Genomic DNA, 24,818 nt, shown 5'->3' with positions numbered 1-24,818 from the left:
TTGATTTAATCAAGTTTTAGTGTATGTAACATTAAAGAGAGCTGGAAGCTCTTCCATGATACAGTCACTAAATATTGGAATGACTCATAAACAGAAACATAAACTGCTCTACCAGGGACAGAATGAATAGCATATTTAAACTCTTTGAGTATGAAATACACATTTCTACGTAACATTTGTTCGCCATCTGTTCGCCTAATTTATTCCATCATACAAAACTGCCATATCTGTCCCTCCTTCCTGGGACCAACAATCAATTCATTTTCACAGTAAATTAGAAAGTGGTCAGAAGGCCATCCAACAAGCTATAAGGGATTTGAGTATGACTATATTCATTCAATACATGCATTAAAAAGCACCAGTAATGTCAGCTTTATTAAACATTTATCAGTTTAGAAAAGTGTTCTTGATTTAAAAAGAAAAAAACAATTCCACTGTTATTGACCAGAAAATGCAAACTAACATTCCCATTTCCACATTTGAAAAAAGGGCATCAACATATGTCAATTTGTATCATTGAATTAATGCATATTGTGTGTTCATAAGTGTTTCCATTTTCTTATTACTCTGCTCATTGTTTTGCAAGTCATAACTCTTTGCACTAAAGTCCTAAACAAGTCATAATGTGCTCTTCACCTAATGAAACAACAGAGCCTTGACGTTCTGTTCTTTTTTGCAGCTTGAAATGTTGGAAAAAGTTGGACGTTGTTGCAGTCGTAGTTTTTGACCTGCACATTTTGAATACTGCAGTTCATTTTTGTTGCCCACCTTGTAGTTTTGTAGTACGCAAATGAAATGATTTTTGGTATTAGGGCTGTAAGGTAAACACAAAGCCAAACTGTGGCTTATATTATCACTGATGCTATGTTATTCTCAGACTGGCAGGGATGGACATGTTTAAAAATATGAGTTTCCCAAAGAGTGGACAGTAACCAAATATTAAGATGTGATGGGGGGTGTAGGGGGTGTAGGAATGAAATAATAGAGGGTAAAAAGTGAATGATGTCCATTTTGTGTTTACATGTGGTTACAGATCACTGCATTAATTTTACTACATACATACACATTTACAAAACTGTCAAATGTCCAGTTTCACATCCTGATTTTAACAATTCCATTATTATGAAAGACTGACTCAACTTCCTGAACTGCCACTCTGTCATGTTTGATCATTTTTATCCTCTAAGTGCCTCACAGACAGGACCTGCCCATCTTCCTCGCAGGTGGACGCAGCTCAGAGCCAGGTCAGGAGACTCCGGGAGGCTGCGGCGGGGGACTGGCGGCAGGTGGAGACGCTGCAGGAGCAGGACTCGATCGTCATCACCAGCTGCTGGGTGAGCCTGCCTTGGGGGCAACGGAACATCATCCGCACCGTCCTAGTGTGGGAGGGACTGCAGCAGCGTCCCTCGGGACAGGTCGAGGCACAGAACCTGGGACGGTAGGCTCTGGTGCTCCAGCAGCCCCGGTGTTCAAGCTGAATGGACAGAGGTGAAGTGTAGCTGCTCTCACACACCCCCAAACCCTGAGACACACAGACACACAAACCTGTGCAGTTAGATTTATGCAGTCACTCCTCTTTATTTGTAGTTTGCTGACATGTTTTTAATGAGATTTGTGACCCAGCTACCTTTTCAGGTGACTGAGGAGCTAGCTGGCTCTGACTAGACTTGTATTTAGTGACATTAATGATGCTGCATTCCATTAAAGTGACCCAGTCAGCCATGTCAGTGAGGAATGCGGCCGTGCATGTTATGGCAGTTAATAAAGCACTGGTATAATTAAGAACATTGTTCATCGCTTTGTTTCGGTGTTCTATTTTCAGAGCCCTGGTGTTGTGTGTGCTGGCTGACTGACACGACTTACTGAGATACTATAGTGGAACAGAGCCATTGTTAATGGTAGTCATCCACCTGTTCCTTTCCTGCTAGTTAAACACAACACTCTCACTACAAGTGAATAAAATGAAAGTGTCCCTGGGGACAGAGCCAAGATGAAATAAAAATGAGTGGAAGGGCATTTTAAATAAACAAAGGACATCAATAAAAATGATGGGAAAATAAAGTTTTATAACAGTGACACAAGTTTTAATGAGTTATTGAAATATTTTATTGGCTATTGGATCTTTTCCAGTCCAACCAACCTGTTCTCATCCCAGATTGTTTAAGACTGACATTTTTGTCACACCCTTAGGTTTGGCTTAAAATAAGTATGTTATTTCTATCATGTTGCCTTGCACTATGCAGCATTGCGCTATGTAACGCTACATTACATAACTTTGTGTTACATAACTTTGCGTTACATTGTGTTACACTTTCATATTATGAAAACCCCCCCACCCATCTACCCCTCCCTTTATTTCCATAATTTAAAAAAATGATGAGAATGTCAATATACAACAGTACAGACCCAAAACTTAGATTTATTAGAATAAATTTAAAAAGTATAATTAATCTAAAAGTAAATAAATGACATTGCATTACCTTAAATTGCATTACTTTAAGTTGCTTTACTCTATGTTGTGTAGCTTTAGGTTGTGTTATGTTGCCTTACATTGCGTTGCATTACGTTGCAGTTGTGTTAGGTTGCGGGTAAATCACATTGTATTACGTTACGTTAAGTTGAATTACATGCAAGTGCTTTATGTTGCTTTATGTTGTGTTATGTTGCATTATGTTACATGGCATTATGTTCCGCTGTGTTATTTGCATAACATTACACTATATTATGTTGTGTTATGTTGCATTGTGTCATGTTGCATTGTGTCATGTTGCATTGTGTCATGTTGCATTACATTACATTGCGTTATGTTGCATTGTGTCATGTTGCATTGTGTCATGTTGCATTACATTACATTGTGTTATGTTGCATTGCGTTATGTTGCATTGTGTCATGTTGCATTGTGTTATGTTGCATTGTCATGTTGCATTACATTACATTGCGTTACATTGCATTGTGTCATGTTGCATTGTGTTATGTTGCATTACATTACATTGCGTTACGTTGCATTGTGTCATGTTGCATTGTGTCATGTTGCATTACATTACATTGCGTTATGTTGCATTGTGGTATGTTGCATTGTGTCATGTTGCATTGTGTCATGTTGCATTACATTACATTGCGTTACGTTGCATTGTGTCATGTTGCATTACATTACATTGCGTTATGTTGCATTGTGTCATGTTGCATTGTGTCATGTTGCATTACATTACATTGTGTTGTGTTGCATTGCATTATGTTGCATTGTGTTATGTTGCATTGTCATGTTGCATTACATTACATTGCGTTACATTGCATTGTGTCATGTTGCATTGTGTCATGTTGCATTACATTACATTGCGTTACGTTGCATTGTGTCATGTTGCATTACATTACATTGCGTTATGTTGCATTGTGTTATGTTGCATTGTGTTATGTTGCATTGTGTCATGTTGCATTACATTACATTGCATTACGTTGCATTGTGTCATGTTGCATTGCGTTATGTTGCATTGTGTCATGTTGCATTGTGTCATGTTGCATTACATTACATTGCGTTACATTGCATTGTGTTATGTTGCATTGTGTCATGTTGCATTACATTACATTGCGTTACATTGCATTGTGTTATGTTGCATTGTGTCATGTTGCATTACATTACATTGCGTTACGTTGCATTGTGTCATGTTGCATTGTGTCATGTTGCATTACATTACATTGCGTTATGTTGCATTGTGTTATGTTGCATTGTGTCATGTTGCATTGTGTCATGTTGCATTACATTACATTGCGTTACGTTGCATTGTGTCATGTTGCATTACATTACATTGCGTTATGTTGCATTGTGTCATGTTGCATTACATTACATTGTGTTGTGTTGCATTGCATTATGTTGCATTGTGTTATGTTGCATTGTCATGTTGCATTACATTACATTGCGTTACATTGCATTGTGTCATGTTGCATTGTGTCATGTTGCATTGTGTCATGTTGCATTACATTACATTGCGTTACGTTGCATTGTGTCATGTTGCATTGTGTCATGTTGCATTACATTACATTGCGTTATGTTGCATTGTGTTATGTTGCATTGTGTCATGTTGCATTACATTACATTGCGTTATGTTGCATTGTGTTATGTTGCATTGTGTTATGTTGCATTGTGTCATGTTGCATTACATTACATTGCATTACGTTGCATTGTGTCATGTTGCATTGCGTTATGTTGCATTGTGTCATGTTGCATTGTGTCATGTTGCATTACATTACATTGCGTTATGTTGCATTGTGTTATGTTGCATTGCGTTATGTTGCATTGTGTAATGTTGCATTGTGTCATGTTGCATTACATTACATTGTGTTATGTTGCATTGCGTTATGTTGCATTGTGTCATGTTGCATTGTGTTATGTTGCATTGTCATGTTGCATTACATTACATTGCGTTACATTGCATTGTGTCATGTTGCATTGTGTCATGTTGCATTACATTACATTGCGTTACGTTGCATTGTGTCATGTTGCATTGTGTCATGTTGCATTGTGTCATGTTGCATTACATTACATTGCGTTATGTTGCATTGTGTTATGTTGCATTGTGTCATGTTGCATTGTGTCATGTTGCATTACATTACATTGTGTTATGTTGCATTGCGTTATGTTGCATTGTGTCATGTTGCATTGTGTTATGTTGCATTGTCATGTTGCATTACATTACATTGCGTTACATTGCATTGTGTCATGTTGCATTGTGTCATGTTGCATTACATTACATTGCGTTACGTTGCATTGTGTCATGTTGCATTACATTACATTGCGTTATGTTGCATTGTGTCATGTTGCATTGTGTCATGTTGCATTACATTACATTGTGTTGTGTTGCATTGCATTATGTTGCATTGTGTTATGTTGCATTGTCATGTTGCATTACATTACATTGCATTACATTGCATTGTGTCATGTTGCATTGTGTCATGTTGCATTACATTACATTGCGTTACGTTGCATTGTGTCATGTTGCATTACATTACATTGCGTTATGTTGCATTGTGTTATGTTGCATTGTGTTATGTTGCATTGTGTCATGTTGCATTACATTACATTGCATTACGTTGCATTGTGTCATGTTGCATTGCGTTATGTTGCATTGTGTCATGTTGCATTGTGTCATGTTGCATTACATTACATTGCGTTACATTGCATTGTGTTATGTTGCATTGTGTCATGTTGCATTACATTACATTGCGTTACATTGCATTGTGTTATGTTGCATTGTGTCATGTTGCATTACATTACATTGCGTTACGTTGCATTGTGTCATGTTGCATTGTGTCATGTTGCATTACATTACATTGCGTTATGTTGCATTGTGTTATGTTGCATTGTGTCATGTTGCATTGTGTCATGTTGCATTACATTACATTGCGTTACGTTGCATTGTGTCATGTTGCATTACATTACATTGCGTTATGTTGCATTGTGTCATGTTGCATTACATTACATTGTGTTGTGTTGCATTGCATTATGTTGCATTGTGTTATGTTGCATTGTCATGTTGCATTACATTACATTGCGTTACATTGCATTGTGTCATGTTGCATTGTGTCATGTTGCATTGTGTCATGTTGCATTACATTACATTGCGTTACGTTGCATTGTGTCATGTTGCATTGTGTCATGTTGCATTACATTACATTGCGTTATGTTGCATTGTGTTATGTTGCATTGTGTCATGTTGCATTACATTACATTGCGTTATGTTGCATTGTGTTATGTTGCATTGTGTTATGTTGCATTGTGTCATGTTGCATTACATTACATTGCGTTATGTTGCATTGTGTCATGTTGCATTACATTACATTGTGTTGTGTTGCATTGCATTATGTTGCATTGTGTTATGTTGCATTGTCATGTTGCATTACATTACATTGCGTTACATTGCATTGTGTCATGTTGCATTGTGTCATGTTGCATTGTGTCATGTTGCATTACATTACATTGCGTTATGTTGCATTGTGTCATGTTGCATTGTGTCATGTTGCATTACATTACATTGCGTTACATTGCATTGTGTTATGTTGCATTGTGTTATGTTGAATTACATTACATTGCGTTACATTGCATTGTGTTATGTTGCATTGTGTTATGTTGCATTGTGTCATGTTGCATTACATTACATTGCGTTACATTGCATTGCATTATGTTGCATTGTGTCATGCTGCATTGTGTCATGCTGCATTGTGTCATGTTGCATTACATTACATTGCGTTACATTGCATTGTGTTATGTTGCATTGTGTCATGTTGCATTGTGTTATGTTGAATTACATTACATTGCGTTACATTGCATTGTGTTATGTTGCCATGTGTTATGTTGAATTACATTACATTGCGTTACATTGCATTGTGTTATGTTGCCATGTGTTATGTTGAATTACATTACATTGCGTTACATTGCATTGTGTTATGTTGCCATGTGTTATGTTGAATTACATTACATTGCATTACATTGCATTGTGTTATGTTGCCATGTGTTATGTTGAATTACATTACATTGCGTTACATTGCATTGTGTTATGTTGCATTGTGTCATGTTGCATTGTGTCATGTTGCATTACATTACATTGCGTTACATTGCATTGCGTTATGTTGCATTGTGTCATGTTGCATTGTGTCATGTTGCATTGTGTTATGTTGAATTACATTACATTGCGTTACATTGCATTGTGTTATGTTGCCATGTGTTATGTTGAATTACATTACATTGCATTACATTGCATTGTGTTATGTTGCCATGTGTTATGTTGAATTACATTACATTGCGTTACATTGCATTGTGTTATGTTGCATTGTGTCATGTTGCATTGTGTTATGTTGAATTACATTACATTGCATTACATTGTAAACAATCGAAGTCAGCAAGTCAGAGTCAACAACATCCTTTCTGAGCCCAGATCCATCAGTACAGGAGCCCCTCAGGGTTGTGTCAGCTCTCCAGTCCTTTTTACACTGTACACAAATGAATGCACAAACAGCCACTCTGGGAACGTTGTTTTTAAATTTTCAGACGACACAGCTATCCTCAGTTTACTGTAAAAAGATGCAAGCCAATCAGCCTATTTCTGCGAAACAGAAAAATTTGTGCAGTGGTGTGATGACAACCACCTCTTTTTAAACGTTACTAAAACCAAGGAGATGGTTCTGGACCCCAGATCAGTGGGGGATCACAGTCCTGTGGTCTTACATGATACACATATTGAACAGGTCTGCTCATACAAGTACCTTGGCGTGCACTTAGACAACACCTTTAGTTTTAAAGCTCATGTGGAAAATGTGTGTTGTTGTCTACAGCAGAGACTTCACTTTTTATGTAGACTCAGAGTGTATGGTGTGGACGAGAAGATTATGTTTTTTTATTCTATCAGGCTGTATTGGAAAGTGTGGTCAGATATGGCATGTCAGCATGGTTTGGAAACCTTACTATACAACTAAAATCTAAGCTGGCCCGTCTGGTACACACAGCCATGAAGGTGATGGGTAGAAATGAGTACCAGGCCTCCAGTCAATCTACGAGCAGTCTGTTCTTCGGCAGGCTCACAGGATATTGACCGACCCATCACATATCCTGCATGTAGAATATGAGCTCTTACGCTCTGGCAGACGATACAGAGACACTGTGAACTTAACTGATTTAAAAATTCATTTGTTCCTACCTCCATTAAGCTTTTAAATAGTGCTGTTTGAGGCTGCAGGGATTGTGCAATAGTTTCATGGTGTTTTTTACCACAGGGTATGTGCAATATTTGTTATGTATTTGTATGTGCAATATCTTGTAATATGCAATGTGGATTATGTGCAAATTTTTTATTATGTTGTTTGTTTTATCACACTGTGGAGGCATGTTGTGTGCAGCATTTGAGTTCAAAACAAATTTCCCCATGGGGACAATAAAGTATATATATCCTATCATATCGTATAACGTTACATTATGTTACATTGCTTTATGTTGTGTTGCATTGCTTTTGCTGGTGTTGGGGTGTTGAAGTTGGTAGTGTCAGCTCAGAAATAGAGAACATTCCCAGAAGCAATTATAAATATATACATGTTCTTGGGTAGAACTTCCCTCTGAAATGTGTTAACAAGTGTTTAATCAGTGAAACAGTGACTGGAGCTGATTAATGTGTTGATTGTGCACTGACCGGCTGCAGCCTTCGGAGCCCCGGCAGCAGAGTCTGGCACGGCCTGACCTGGCACAGTCTGGTCTCAGTCTGCAGGCGACAGGCCCAGTTCCTGTTTGTGGTGCGAGTGGAGACACCTGGGCCGCAGCTGTGGGAGCAGGGGCTCCAGCCTGATGTCCACTCGATACAGTTAGAGACGGACCCAAACGACTGGCCGGGCAGCCCACCGCCGTAGTCCTGGCGCTTCTGCTGCTCTGCTGGAAAGAAACAGAGAATAAGAAAATATTTGCTGGATGCATTAAGCTGAAAGTTGTTTGAAGTGAACAGCTTTGTTGACACTGAAAATTCAGCACATATGCAGTCTGAAGTGTTGTAAACTGCAGCTCCTGTGAGATCAGTTTCCTAAAAATAGTTCTCCTCACAGATGTTTCACACACATGTGACCTCCTGTATACTTCTGTGGTATTGAAATCACAGTAAACACATAATGATCTGAACCATTCTGGACTGAGGGTCCATGTGGGTCCAAATACCTGCTGATCTGAATTTAACAGCAGCTTTTAATGTTGCACATCAACAGATGTAAATGTAGCATAAATAAAGCTGTATTAACAATAAAAATAAGTTTGTATCTTTACTTGAATATAGTTTTGAGGTTAATATGCATTTGTTCAGACCACCGATGTTGACACTTTTTTTCCTATTTCTTTTTCTAATTTTCTGTTTCAGTTTTAAAATTTAACTTATTCTTGAGAACTGTGACAAAACCTGCTGGGAAAATATATTTTAATAGATCAAACTCTTTACTATTAAAGCTTGCATGGGGCCAACTTCCAAATGATTAAATTCTTATTAAATGTAGAGAATCTGGCAGAGTTTATGTCTTACAGAGTTGACTAAATGTTCCATTTTATTCATTTCACAGCATAGTAGTGAGGTGTCTTAGAGTTCTCTTAATGTTAATCAAAATACACATTTTTAAACCATAATTCTTATTTAACTTTGATTTGGAAGGACTACAGAGCTGACATGTTATGGTTGAGACACAGCTAATAGAAATATTATTTAATGAACCAGTTATTTAATGAGCAGTATTCCTGCCTTTTTAAAACCAGAAAGTGAGACAGGGGTCCTTAGGGTATAGTTAACCCTTTTAATGCCTTATTAAATCATGTTTTTGTAAAAATCTGACGGAATTGATGCAAATCTCGGACACAACTTTAAAAGGCCAATATTTTCATAAAAAATAGATTTTAAGACAAAGATGATTATAACAGCACATTCTTACACCTATGTCATCAGAAATTTTTAAATTTTTTATTTTGAAGGTTTTTAATACATTTTTTAATTATCTGAAGTTGTGAATTCTTGTCTTGGACAAGGCTGTTTTCCAACGCAGAGCAAGTTTTGAAATGAAAAACAATAAAGCAGACTGGAACATGTCATAAATTACTTATATTTCATATATACACCGATCGGGCCTAACATTATGACCACCTGCCTAATATTGTGTTGGTCCCCATTTTTCTGCCAAAACAGCCCTGACCCATCGAGGCATGGACTCCACTAGACCCCTGAAGGTGTGCTGTGGTATCTGGCACCAAGATGTTAGCAGCAGATCCTTTAAGTCCTGCTAGTTGTGAGGTGGGGCCTCCATGGATCGGACTTGTTTGTTCAGCACATCCCAGAGATGCTTGATTGGATTGAGATGTGGGGAATTTGGAGGCCAGGTCAACACCTCAAACTCGTTGTTGTGCTCCTCAAACCATTCCTGAACCATTTTTGCTTTGTGTCACGGTGCATTATCCTGCTGAAAGAGACCACAGCCATCAGGGAATACTGTTTCCATGAAAGGGTGTACATGGTCTGCAACAATGCTTAGGTAGGTGGTACATGTCAAAGTAACATCCACATGGATGGCAGGACCCAAGGTTTCCCAGCAGAACATTGCACAAAGCATCACACTGCCTCTGCTGGCTTGTCTTCTTCCCATAGTGCATCCTGGTGTCATGTGTTCCTCAGGTAAGCAACGCACACACACCTGGCCATCCACGTGATGTAAAAGAAAACATGATTCATCAGACCAGGCCACTTCTTCCATTGCTCTGTGGTCCAGTTCTGATGCTCACGTGTCCATTGTTGGCACTTTCAGTGGAGCACAGGGGTGAACATGGACACCCTGACTGGTCTGCAGCTGTGCAGCCCCATACACAACAAACTGTGATGCACTGTGTATTCTGACACCTTTCTATCAGAACCAACATTAACTTCTTCAACAGTTTGAGCAACAGTAGCTGGTCTGTTGGATCGGACCACATGGGCCAGCCTTTACTCCCCATGAGCATCTATGAGCCTTGGCTGTCCATGACCCTGTCGCCGGTTCACCACTGTTACTTCCTTGGACCACTTTTGATAGATCCTGACCACTGCAGACCAGGAACACCCCACAAGAGCTGTAGTTTTGGAGATGCTCTGATCCAGTCATCTAGCCATCACAACTTGACCCTTGTCAAACTTGCTAAAATCCTTACACTTGCCCATTTTTCCTGCTTCTAACATCAACTTTGAGGACAAAATGTTCACTTGTTGCCTAATATATCACACCCACTAACAGGTGCCATGATGAAGAGATGATCAGTGTTATTCACTTCACCTGTCAGTGCTCATAATGTTATACTTGATCTGTGTATAAATCCTTAAAGAATGCATTTTCACCAAAACTTGGAATTAGAGTGTTGGTATTAATAATTATTTTGGTAGGACAGGATTTGTCTCAATTCTCAACAATGAGTGTTCTCAATTTAAATCATGTTATAATGCCTGATTACTGCATTTTGGATTTAATTCTGAGACCTCATGAGACCCTGCCCCTCCCACTTAGACTTCCCTTCAGCATGCAAAACGGAACCCTTCACAGAACTCTTGCGAGATTTCTTTTTATTTAGTCCTGGTGCACATTACTCACTCATGCAGTCTTGCAAGATCTTTCATGGGTCTGAGGTGCCCAACATCTCAGTACAGTCAGACAAACTCGGGAGCTACTGTAGTGTGTGCACTGTTTTTGTCAGTCATCATACATGGTATTCACTCTGTGTATATTTGAGGTGGCTGTTGAGGTGGATCTAAGCAGTGTTTGAGGACGTATTCAGATCCTTTTACCCTGTTACAAGTCCTGCATTGAAAATGTTATTTAAGTAAAAGTATATAAGTACAATCAGGAAAATGCACTGAATATTACATACAAAATGAGGAGAGAAGAGGAGAAGAAAATCAAGAGAGAGGAGAAGAAGATGGGGAGGAGGGGAGAGCAAAAGAAAGGAGTGGAGAAAGAGACTTAACTGTTTCCACCTGGACAACATTACAGCCACACCAATCCAGAGTTCCTAAGAAGTGTCCAAGGAACGTTTTAAAGGAAAGGGGCATGCAGTTTGTAAAATGTGATGCATCAGTTTTCTTTGAGGGGCAGGGCAAAAAAAAAATGAATGAAGGAAAACTGTAAGTCCATGTTAGAGGGATGACTTATTCAGTATTCTAGGAGTAAAAGTAAAATGGATGCTCTTCTAGTGTACTTTGTACTTTTGCAGTGCTATTTTGTTGTTTTCATTCTTTAACAATTCTGGAACAAAGTCAAAGTTTTGAGTTCTCAAGTATACTACTATGTGCTCTGTATATCTGTCTGTGTCTTGGACAGTAGATTGGTTGGTGTATTATTTTATTTATTCACAGCACAGTTATTTTCAATTTAATAGACCACTAAAGTACAGTGTGATATTCTGTATTTGTTGCTGCCTGCTCTTGTGAATGTAGAAATAGTGAATGCTAAAGACCTTTGTCATGTGAAATAATATTGTTTAAAAAATCTGTTGACTATTAAACATCTACAAATTTACATTACAATAAATACATGTAAAATATTTAAGTAAAATATGTGCTACTATATAAATAAATAATAAATTAGTAAATAATAAATCAGAGGTCACTCAGTTGAGTGAAGATTCCCACGAGGTAACAGATGATGAAGCACCTGCTGCAATCCCACCAAAACTAAGAGAGGAGTGAAAAGTCAGCTGTCAATGCTTGTAAAAAAAAAATAAAAAAAAAAAGAGCCCTCAAAAAAACCCTGCTACCACTACCAAGTTACAGTTTACATCCATGTCTGTCCAGACTTATATAATGTCTGTAGTGAAGACTTTGAAGGAATTTAATATGGAACTTACCACTATATTGACCTGTAACTTTGAAGGAAAAATGGAAGTTCTCACTGTACATGTGTGATTCCACTGAATCATTTCCAGGTAGAAACGTGCTGTCTTCACTTAGAGACTACTTTCACTTTCACTTAGAGGAAAAAAAAAGTGGCTATAGAAACACAAAGGCATAAAGTCATAAAAAAGCTACGGACTAGGTATAGTTTCAGGCATCACACACTCACGCTGGGTGGGGATAATAAATAAATTAAATTTATTATATGTAACTTTAGCTTTTAAATGGGAGGAGTGCCCTTTTTTCACTTGAGGAAATGTCTGTGCACTGTGGGTAATATTTGACTGTTAGTGTCAGTCATCACACATGGTATTCACTGTGTGTATATTTGAGGCTGGTGTTTGTGTATGAGAGAAGCTGAGAGAGCAGCAGCTGAGCTCAGGGTGCATCTGAGCAGTGGTGGAAGAAGTATTCAGATACTTCACTGAAGTCAAAGTACTAATACCACACCACCACCACCTCTACCTAGTGGGGCTCCAGTGCCCCAAAAATCATTATGCATTTAAAGTAAAACATTTCCAGTTAAAAGAAGGGCACCCAGATGGCAATTTATTTGTTCAGTCCATTGGAAGGGCACTTTAGAGGGCACTTAATCACATAGGGGCATCCAAGAGGGCACTTTAGCATTGTTTTTTCGAACATGGGTAAAATCTTTCTACGTCCATCCACACAACAAACAATGATCTTGTTTTATTTACTCTTTCATATAATTGTGGGAGGGGTAGCTGGTTCCAGAATATAGTTTTTTTTAAAAAATCAGAATAGTGCAAATGTTTTTCCCCACTTGGAATTTTAAAATACTCCAACATAGTTTCTTCGATAACCAAAAACACCACTGTAAAGTTGACTAGAAGATTTGCAGTTAAACCAAAGATAGTCTGGCTAAACTAACCAAATCACAGATTTTTTTTTTCCTCAGGCTTTTTTTGGGGGCAGTGCATGATGGAATTTGGAATTGACTTAGCTTTTCTAGTGTATTTATGTGCACAGCCTTGTACTTAGATGAGCCTGTTTTCAAAATTACCGTTCTTACAGAAAACCACAACAACCACCGACCCAGCAGCCTTCACACCGACACTAACAGATGTAAACAAGCTGGTTGCTGATGTTCTTTTGCGGGGATCAAGACATCAGTGTCAGGGCTCGCCCCCTCCCATGTGCAAATGTTTCACCAAAACAAGTTCCTACTGACTCTATCTTGCAAAGTTACTGTTGCTGCATCCTGGGCTGAGAGCCACCCAAGACAACTGAGACTGATTTAATGAAATAATAACAAGTCAGAGCACTTTTTCTCTGTGGTAGAGTGATAATGTGTGGAGCCAGTGCTGACACAGTACTGTGGGGAGAGGTCTGGCTATATGAGACTACTATAAGAAGTACTCAGTTGCAAACAAGAAAATGTAAATTAATGTAACTATATATATATGTGTATATACATATATATATATATATGTGTGTGTGTGTGTGTGTGTGTGTGTGTTTATATATATTTATATATATATATATAAAATAATGGCCTGCGCACTGTACATTATTCTGCTCATTATTGTGCTTATATTATGATTTAGATAATAATAATTATAATAATAATCCTCCAGAGTCAGAACTGTGTCCATAGCAATGGTCTGTTCTTCATAGCAACGGTCTGTTATTTAGAAATAGCAGAATGCTGTAGTTGAATTGAGTATTTAACAAAGTCAGGTCTTAACAACCTGACTTTTTGTAGGTGTTATTCTGATAAACTAACCACAGTCTTGTGTCTCCAGCCATGTTTGTTTGGTCTTATTACCTCCTGATGGATTTGAGGAGATGCTGTTGCTGTCCAGGCCGTCACACACCCACTCTTTGCAGCAGCGTCCTGGCAGTCTCACCAGCTGAGGGCTGGGACAGTTATCAGTGGGCCTCTGCAGGTCATCGCTGCACAGGGGCACGCAGGTCACCCCTCCCCCAAGGCAGTGGCAGAGCTGGGCGCACGAAGGCTGAAATACCTGTCCCTCCTCCAGCCTCCTGCCATTCACCTCACAACCCAGCTCGTTCTGGCCTGCACACAGCCGAGGGAGGAAGAGGTGGGGGTGTTATGGATGGGAAGGTGAATCTGAGTACAGGGTGAGTTATGTGAAACATGTGCAGACAGGAAACATGACAAGCTGATATACAGTACATTACTGTAAGAGTGTTAGCAGGAAATTCTGAGGTAGGTGATGCAGGGATGGAGTCACGTAACTGAGAAGTCAGTGTCTTCACAGTAAATATATCTGCTCTGTTGTTTTCTATCACTGAAATGGTAAACAGGATGCAGTGCACTTGGTGATGCATTCATGCAAAAAGTCTTTTTTCTTCATGACGACCCACAGTGTCATGATAAGTATCCAATGTAGATACTGCTGTAGATGTGCTGACCCATAAGCTTTAGTTGAGATAATTCATTTTTCTCCTTTAGATAAACTTGAATCTTTGAGTCTTTTTTTAGTGCTTGAAAAATTAACTAAATAGTTTTAATCAGAAATATTAAAATCTTAACACATTTAATCACTTCAATATTTTTTTGAATACAACACTTTTGGGTTTCAAAAGTTCAAAGCTTTAAGTTTATCTAAAGAGGAAAAATAAATTATCTCTACAAAAGATCAGGAGTTGGTAAAACTTCTTCAAAACTGAAGAATCTGAGTTGGAGTCAGAACTCAAAAATCTATTGATTTATACTCATGAATATCATATTCCATCTCTGCCACAGTCTGCTGATAAAGCCCCCTAAATTTGAGGAACTGCACCTTTAAATGTAATAATAACACATGAGAGGTAGAGCAGGTGCTATAATTAGACCAGTATTTGCATAGCAGTTGCAGTAATATTAGTATATTTGCAGCTCTAATCCAATCAGATCTGTCTCAGCTTGAGTGTATTTTGCTCGCACCGACACACCGTCCCGGCTCTCCGGGGAAGCTGGCGCTGTAGTCACACCGCAGCCCTCGCTGGGTGTCACAGGGCAAGCGCTCGGTGCAGGCCTCGCCCTCCTGCCTGGCACACACTTGGCAGCAGCCACAGCTGTCAAACATCAGAGGGACGCCGACGGGGCAGCGCAGAACGCTGGGCGGGCACTGACATGGCCCAGCACACAGCTGGCACCACACCTACAGAGAGAGTGAGAGCAGAGCAGCTGCTGTTTAGACAGTCACTCACTAGCTAGTACCTGGTTCCTCTGGAATTTAAACAAAGTTTGGTGGACGCCCACACACATCAGTCAGTGGGAACAGTTTTTACTGGAACCACTGTCTGTTAAAAGAAACAGCTCCAGTGGAAATGATTCACACAGAGTTATGCGCAAGATTCCTGATTTCATTGTTTCAGAAAAGACACTATGCTGTTGTTTTTTTCAGGCGTCAGTTTTAAACCTTTGAGAACCACACACATTTCCACTCACCTCTTCTGCACGCTGGCAGAAGCAGAACTTTCACAGGTCTGTATCTTAAAACTTCAGCACTGAAACGGAAACATCTGCTGGGTTAGATACCATCATGTGACCCTTAAATTCAGACCTGGGCAAAATGCAGCCTGTGGACTGGATGTGGCCCACTCAAAGGTTTCATGTGACCCCTACCAAAAACTAAAAATCTGTAGCATTTTACTTAACATTAAACTGATGCAAGAATTTTATTTTAAAAGTGGTCAGTGCTGTGTATATCAATAAGTTATTTATGATGTTCTTCTTCTACTTTTGCTGCTACTATTGTTGTAACCTGTACGCTGCATGCATGGTACACTGTAAAATATCAAGTTTTGGACATCGCTAACAAAATATTAACCCACAATTCATCACATGGCAATTTCTGAACTGACATGTGATGAATCGTGAGCTTTCTAGTATGTATGTATGTTCGTATTGTATTATAAAGCATTGTATTATAATGTTTCATGAACAGGGTTGGGGGGGTTACTTTAAAAATGGTTTGTGTTACAGTTAATAATTACTTGTTAAAAAATGTAAGTCAGTAGCGGAATCCAAGGATCATAATATTAAAGTAATGTAACTTGATTACTTACTTGTTACTTGGTTCATAAAATGTCACTAAATTGTGAAAAATGTTGATCAAAGCCAAAGATGACGTCCTCAAATGTCAATTGTTTTGTCCAAAACTCAAAGATGTTCAGTTTTCTGTCAGACAGGAGTAAAGAAACCAGAAAATATTCAGAGAACTAATCCTGTCACAGTCTTTTTAGTTGAGAAACAGTACCTCCGTGTGCTCCACATATTTTGACCTTTTTTTTTTTAAGCATTTCTTGTAACGATTATTTTCACTGACAATGAATCGGTTGATCATTTTCTCCATTGATCAATTAGTTGTTTGGTCCCAATTTGTATTTCCCAAAATTTGTATTTCCCAAAATTGTGATGACGTCCTCGAACGTCTTGTTTTGTCCACAACCCAAAGATATTCAGTTTACTATCAGAGAGGAGTAAAGAAACCAGAAAATATACACATTTAAGAAGCTAAATTAATCAATTTTGACTTCTTTTCATTTAAAAATGAGTTAAGATGATTAGTTTGATTATCAAAATAGATGTAGATGAATTTAATAGTTAATTAATAACAGATTAATTGTTGCAGCTCTATGTGTCCAATTGTTTCTTCCGTAATTGCATAATTTATCGATTGATTGGTTGATTTAAAGACAAAACAATGGTAGTATACTCTAAATATAGACGATACAGTCATATATGTATTTGGTAAAACTGCTCTGGCAGCTTCCACACAGCTGTCATGTCACTTACAGTCAATTACAGCATAGTTTGAAAAATCAATCAATTTTGTTAAGAAAACAGTGTCAGCCTACTTTTCATCCAGGACTCGGTCATCAACAGAAACTAATGAGTTAAATCTAAATATTAAAGGACAGTCTTTGAACAGGTCTCAGAGAAAATGCAAATAAACTGAGGCTATAAACACTGTGTGGCACTAATTTATGCTACATAATTGTCCCTATACAAATGAACACTAAATAAATAAATGCATAAACCTGATTTCACAAACTCTGACAGCTCTTATAAACTAGAGTTTGACTGATGGAGCTTATAACACATTATGAATACCTATACTAACTAGAGGTACATAGAGACATCATTATCTGTCTCTGTATTCAGGTAGAGTACACAGCAACTGTTGTGCCTTCAAAGCATCAAAATGATTTCATATTGATATATAATTAATTATGAAATACACTTCCACATCCCTCCAGGATTTTATGGACTGTTTTTGTGATTGTTGCGGCCTAAAATGTGATACATGTTGCAATGTTTGGCGGATTTTGCAATGAAATTGCAATTTTCTTTTGTATAATTCATTATAATCAAAGGCAACTTGTTTCAAGGAGAATAAAACTTCTGAGTGTTCTTAGTCACCTGTGATAATATATATGTGTGTATACATATATATATATATATATATATATATATATATATATATATATATAATAAATAATAATAATAATAAATTACTGAGTTGGTTCACACAGATGTGCAGGTATGTTTGTGTGGGGGAATAGCAGGAAGTAACACGTTTGGACAAAACTGAAAGGTTGTGTAGAGTTCACAGGAACTGGCTGAATTTGCATGAATTGCTGCAATTACAACATTGCAACTTCCTGGAGGGGCTGCTCATAGTGCACTTCTCATCTCTCTCTCTCTCTCTCTCTCTCTCTCTCTCTCTCTCTCTCTCTCTCTTAATTTTAGCTTAACTAAGTTATATAAACTGTCTGAAGCCAACCACCACCTCCCCTATTAAAAAATCTGGAACTGAAAATATACATAAAAATATCCAGCAGTTAAGGGGAATAATTTTGGTGCATTAAATCAGAGACTGATTAAAGTAGATGCAACATTCTTTTATACAGTCAATGAAAACATGGAGCTGACTTTTTGGAATGACATTGAGCAACTTCAGATAAATGAAATATCCTTTTCCCTCACATGATTTGTGCTTTCCAAATATATTCAGATTCACTGCATCCCTAATGCTCACCTATACACACTTCAACAATCAATCGTTCCTAAATTTTGCATGGAATTCTCTGCATTTTGATGTTTCACATAAATACAATAATCACTTATGATGTAGGATAGATACTGTTAATGCATGAAAATGTATCAGACTTTACTGACCATAGCTGAAGAAACATTATGATAAAGAATGCATTATTATAGATGCAACAATCAGGGTAAATAGAGTTTTGTATTTTTAATTAGTTTTTCATTTTTGTTTAGTTTCAGGTCGTTGCCAGAACCAGGTTTGCTTGTTTCACTTTAGTTTTTATTGTCAAAAAATGTTTAGTTTGGGTTTCGTTTTTAAAAGTAACATTCGTTTTATGGGGAGTGTTTGTCCAGGAAAAGGTTTGAAAAGTTTAGAACAGGTACAATACAAACAAATACAAACTGACTCACAGTCAGTTCATTTCTGCACCACTGACTCCTCAGGATGTTTGTGTTGACAAATTTGACCAGAGTGACATTACAAGACACAACAAGTACACCATATTCTAAAGTGTAGCTTTTACTTTTATTTCAGTGAACTAAAATATTTTTTCACACTTGGTTTTAGTTTTAGTTCACTATAATAACCTTGACATGTATTTAACAATAAAGCCCCATCAGTCAACCGGTAGTTTATAACTAGTTAAAAGCATCCCTAACAGTTTAACTTAGAATTCATTATAAGTTACATCTATAATGTTTCATGACTGTTGATATAGTGCATCAGAAAGCATTGTGTGTTTATGAATCTAGTCACAAGGCTTTATAAATGAATTATAACTCACTATGAATGGCCCTATACTGTACTATAGATGTGGCCTTCACTTCAGTAAGATATTTCAGTTCTGTTGTGTTGTGTTTTCAGTTCTGTGAACCTGCAGCTCTCTGTATAACCTGAGCAGGTCTGACTTTTCACCACAATCAACCGTGACACACAGGAAGAGGTGCAGTATTCTAGGACAAGTGTGTTTACCTCAGATAAAACTGTCACTCAGCAAAGACACACGACATGTTTCCCACATGGTAACCACATGTTCTTACAACGTCTACAAAGATGTGACTGGAACTGGTGTGTGAGCCACCTATGTGACTGTGCAGCCACACACACGTTAATACACCCACATTATGTACCAGGAAACAAATGAATACTACTGCAAATACTACTATACTTTTATAGCACCTTTTTGAACACAGTTATGAAGTGCTTTACAATAAACACAAAAAATATCACAAACAAAAGAAAAAATAAAACCCATAAACACTTACATATAATAACACAAGGACGTACAAGGAGAGCGAATCAAAAATGAACAAAAACCCAATTTTAAAAAGTGGGTGTGCTGTTAGTGCTATTTATTCCTCTAGACTGTTTTGTTGTGAGTTTCAGTGAGTTTTTTGCAGAGATAGATGTCTGCCTTCTCTACAGTGTGAAAGAACTAAATGGCACTTGTGTTTCTCAAAGAGTCGACACAATACAGTTGAAAAACTCAATAGCAATGTCTGTTTCTAGAAACCATGATTACTTATTAATAAAAAGCCACAAACCTTGTTCTGAGCAGTTTCCTGTAGGAACTAGGGTTGTTCCTGGCAAAAAAAAATACTGTGTGTATTAAGAGCCGTTTGAAGATGACCTTACACATTAATGTACAAAACATGACAACAACTCAATAAACGCTTCACCTTTTCAGACTGAAGAGAATCACAGTGTCTGCAGGTAAAGGAACCAGAGCTAACGTTAGCTTCCAGCCCGACACACAGTGTGGCTAACGTTAGCTGCCAGCCCGACACACAGTGTGGCTAACGTTAGCTGCCAGCCCGACACACAGTGTGGCTAACGTTAGCAGCAGCAGCAGCAGCTCCGCCTGCAGGTTTATGTCTGTGCTTAATGTGGTCATGTTTCTCCAGTCGAGTGAATATATATCAGCTTATTCTGTCACAGTCTACATTCACCTGTCCAACTTTGCTGATATAAACATCAGGGGTTGCCATGGTGATCGGTTCATATGTGCTGGGTGAGAGGAGCTGCCGTCTGACAGTGCTGCAGTTCAGACTAGTGGCGTTCAGCTGCATAAAATCTTAGAGGTAACAGATAACTGTCATCATGCATGAATGAAATATTGATAAATATTTTAAATGACTAGTATTTCTGGTGTCGACTAGCGAAGGTGGGGACGTTTAATCATATAGTCGACTAATTGCGTGCATCCCTAGTAGGAACTACTTCCTTTATGCAGTTACCGGAACTACTTTCTTTGAACTAGAAAGAAAGGAGTTCTTGCATGAATCTGCTCAAAACAATGTCTGCTGTTGAGTTGAGAGAAGGCAGACATCTCTACAGCTGATATCTCCAAAACTCTGCAACTCAAACCAAAACTATCTAGCACCTGTAGCGAAATATGCATTTTTGATTTTGGGGTGAACTGTTCCTTTAAAAGACCAGACAAAGTTTGTAGCCCTGATCTCCCCAAGCAGGTTAGTCCACAGTCTCAGAGCCCTAATGGCAAAGGCTCTATCAACTTTGAGTACAAATGTGGATCTAGAAAGACCCAGGAAGGAAGCTGGAAGGAACATATAGGGTGATGAAAGATCTGCTGAATAACATGGGATTAAGCCTCTCAGGGCTCTACAAATATTCAATAACGTCTTGAAAGTTCAATTCTAACAGCACTATGTGATCAGTGTAAGGAAGCAAGAATTGAAAGAAATGGTCTGAATCTTACAATGTTGCTGTAAAGCAATTTCCAGGATAAAGGAACAGAAAAAAATGCAGCTGCACAGTACTTTCAAGTGTGGCTGCAGCAGCTCTCACTTCTGTTTGTTGATCAGACTGCAGCACGTCGAGGCTGAGGTCTACCTCCAGTCTAAATGTCAGCATGTGTCAGAGGCAGGTTAAAGTTTTCAAGGGACGGCCCTGTGGGAAACCACTGGATAGCATATCAGTCATTTCCAGAATATGAGATTTCCTTTGACAACAACAGATTCTGATCTCTCAGAGTCCCTCTCTTAGCTCATTTGATGAATCTCTTTTACCCTTTTTATGGAAGGGGAGCTTTTTACTCATCAGCCACCGTAGTGAAAACATTCATAACATCACAGTAGCGTCCATGATGATGAGCACTACATAATTAATCCTTGAAGGGACAGTTCACCATAAAATCAAAAATACACTTTTCTTTTCTGGCATGTAGTGCTGTTTATCCACCTAGATAGTTTTGGTGTGAGTTGTAGAGTTTTGGAGATACTGTCGGCCTTTTCTCCAGTATAACAGAACTAGATGGCACTCGGCTTGTGGTTCTCAAAGCCAAAACAATACATTTGAAAAACTCAGCAGCAGTGTTTCTTTCCAGAAATCATGATCATGTTACTCAAGATAATCCACAAACCTTTTGGTGAGATGTCTTCCTTATCTTCAAGGCTTTCTACCGACATATTTGCCATTGTGGTGCGTATTTGTGAAACACTTGAAAAATACCCAAAAGGCTGTTCTGCACTGATTGAAAGATGAGGAAGCCCTGAACCAGACCAAATAATCATATAAAGGCAGACTGGCTTTGAAAAGTTCTATCCTTCAGTTTTACCAGTGATCCTCCTAAAGCTCTGTGTGTTGACTCAGGAAGAACTTACAAATAAATAAATAAACACAAACAATATGAAACTCAAGATACACTATTCATATGCTCATCAGTGCAGACCAGACCTGGGTATTTATATAAATCTGTACAATATTTCATCTTGTCGTTTTGAGGAAAGTTGTCAGTCATTCTTGAGAAATGGGACAAGACAGTATTTTTAAGGTTTTGATTTTATACTTCAGTTATGCTGGAAAATATATTTTAAATGATCAAACTATTGGCTATCAAACCTTGTAACAGGCCATCCCCTACTGATTACATTTTTTTTATTGAAAGTCTATAAGACATCAACTCTGTCAGAGTTGACGTTTTACATTTTTTCATTTCACAGCATAGTCGTAGTGAGAGCAGAAAGTAGGTCCTTAGAGTGTAGTTTAACCTTTTTAAGCCTGATTAAATCATGTTTTTGTAAAAATCTGACGGAAATCTACGACACAACTTTATATTTATTTTCATAAAAAATAGATTTTAAAACAAAGATGTTTACAAGAACTCACTTTCATACCTATGATAGTTTTTTTTGATGGATTTTCAAGCCTGTACTTTTACTTGTACATGTTACATGATGTAATCTAGTCAGTTCCTCTAAAATCCTAATAGAATACTAAGCATAGTTTTTTTTTATTTATATGTAAACTTTTCATCTGCATTTTGTAACCTTAACTCTGTCTGATCACAAATGGGTCAATGAGAACTTATGAGACATATGAAATAAAACCTTCCAAAACTCTGTAGCATTTGGAGACGTATTAGCTAACACAGGGTATTAGTTAATGTTCACCATCATAATCTACTGGTCAGACCAGACCTAATAAAGCTGTAGCATCAAAACCCTGAGTACACTGAACTGAGCAAAGGTGCCTTTTATTACCTATTAATTTAAGTGCCAATAGAGCTCAACAGTGACCGTCCACATTTTCAGTGGCTCCAGTTACGGGACTGAATTTCCCATTTGCTCACTCCGTTGACGTTTCACAAAGTTCCTCTATAAAGAGTTTTAAGCCTGAAACCAAGTCAGCTAACTACAAGAAGAACTGATTGAATTTGTACCAAAAGAAGATTGTTAAAGTGCATGAAGAGAAAGGTACAAGACTGTGTATATAATTACTAACAATAAACCCACTTCTGCTCAAATTTAACTTATGTTGTTATTACAGTATTCATACTGTTAGTGCAAGTGTTCTATTATCTTGAAGTGTGTGTTGTGTGTGTGTAAATTATATTCACTGCAGTATAACAACACTATCAGCACAATGCATATTAGTTACCTAACTAACCAGCCTGTTAGAAAACTACCTGTTTGCAGGGTTGGTAAACACTTCAATGATAACAGCAGCCTCTGTAAATCACAGACCACACTATTACATTATAGGATTGTATCATAGTACTCCTCCACTATAACATGATTAAAATGTATTTTTTTTAAACCAATGTTGATATAATACAGACTTGTGTCATTTACATCAGCATAAACCATCATTTCACAATCACACAGCTCGTGGGAAGTCTACATTAGATGGTTTTGAGATTATGACTAATAATCTAAATCGTCTGTACAGAATATGAACAGGATTTTCACTTCCAGAATCCAACTGTTGAGCTCTATTTGTAAGAAGAACGTGTTATGTCTTCTTTCAAAAGTTAAGTTATTATTATAATTTAATTTTAAATTTGACTGACACTTGTTGTTCTGTTTGCTCTTGAGATGTTTTAATTGTACACTTTTCTAAAGCAGAACAAGGCTTTTTAGAGATTTTAAAGTTAAGTTCATATCCCAAACAACAGTCTAAACTTTAAAAATAACACTCTCATTTAGTTTTTGGCACAGAATTGGATGAAATGCTGAGAGATGTCTACAGCCTGTTGCCTTGACACACATTATAGATCAACTATGACTACATTCAACTGAGGATTTTAGACTGAAGATTTGCAGACAGAAATCTCTTTGATTGATTGACTGCTTTTGATAATGTATGGAACACCAACAGCTAAAAAGTTCTAACTTTGTACTTAAGTAGTTTTCTAACACCAGTACTTTTATTTGTGATTGAGTAATGTAAGAGTATTTGTGCTTGAGATTTTGAGTTTCACTGCTTTTAACACATTTTTAAATCATTTAAAGTTGTGAATGCTTGTCTGGGACAGAGCAAGTTTAGAAATTAGAAAATGAAAGCAAACCAAAAGATTTCAGAAATGAAACATGTTTCATACATAGAAATCCTTAAAGAATACCCTTTCAACAACAACAAAAAAAAAAAAGGGAATTAGAGTGTAGGACATGATTTGTCCCAGTTCTCAAGAAAGGGTAAATTCTGTCACAACTCATGATTCCCTGTAATGGTTTGATGATTAATGACAGACCTTTTCTTTGTGTTGCTGGCTTTAATAATAACAGTCTGTTAATATGGAAAAAAACCAACAGGGACATCCCCAAACCAACCATCACTATGGTCATCATGGGCACAAAAAAGTCCATTGTTCACACACCACGCGTCACTGCAGAGATCTGAGACGAGTACAGGGTCTACATTCCATGCAAACAATATGACCTATCAGAGAGGACATGAATATGTGTCTCTAATTGTCAGGTCTCACCTGAGTGATGAAACACAGCAGCAAAGAGCAAAGCAGCTGGGTGTCTTTTCTGTCCATCTTCATCACCTCTGTTCTCTGTGCTCCTTCTGGTGTCCAGTCTCCCTCCCTTCTTCTTCTTCTTGTTCTCGTCCTCCTCTGGAGCAGAGTGTACAT

General features: G+C 37.8%; 1 protein-coding gene across 1 annotated transcript; it reads right to left on the bottom strand.

Annotated features, from left to right (window-relative positions):
• Positions 1 to 963: 963 nt before the first annotated feature.
• Positions 964 to 24,818, bottom strand: LOC146331038 (CCN family member 5-like). Its single transcript, XM_084742811.1, has 5 exons — positions 24,666 to 24,818; positions 15,328 to 15,544; positions 14,203 to 14,454; positions 8,172 to 8,407; positions 964 to 1,522 (listed from the first exon to the last, which is right to left on the bottom strand). Exons 1-5 carry the CDS (start codon positions 24,816 to 24,818, stop codon positions 1,235 to 1,237), a joined length of 1,146 nt encoding a protein of 381 aa, XP_084598937.1. The 3' UTR covers positions 964 to 1,234.

The sequence above is a fragment of the Lutjanus erythropterus genome, chromosome 2 (genome assembly GCF_056507025.1).
Source record: "Lutjanus erythropterus isolate fLutEry1 chromosome 2, fLutEry1.hap2, whole genome shotgun sequence".
NCBI classification, from domain to species: Eukaryota; Metazoa; Chordata; class Actinopteri; order Lutjaniformes; family Lutjanidae; genus Lutjanus; species Lutjanus erythropterus.
This window is presented reverse-complemented; position numbering and strand designations above follow the sequence as displayed.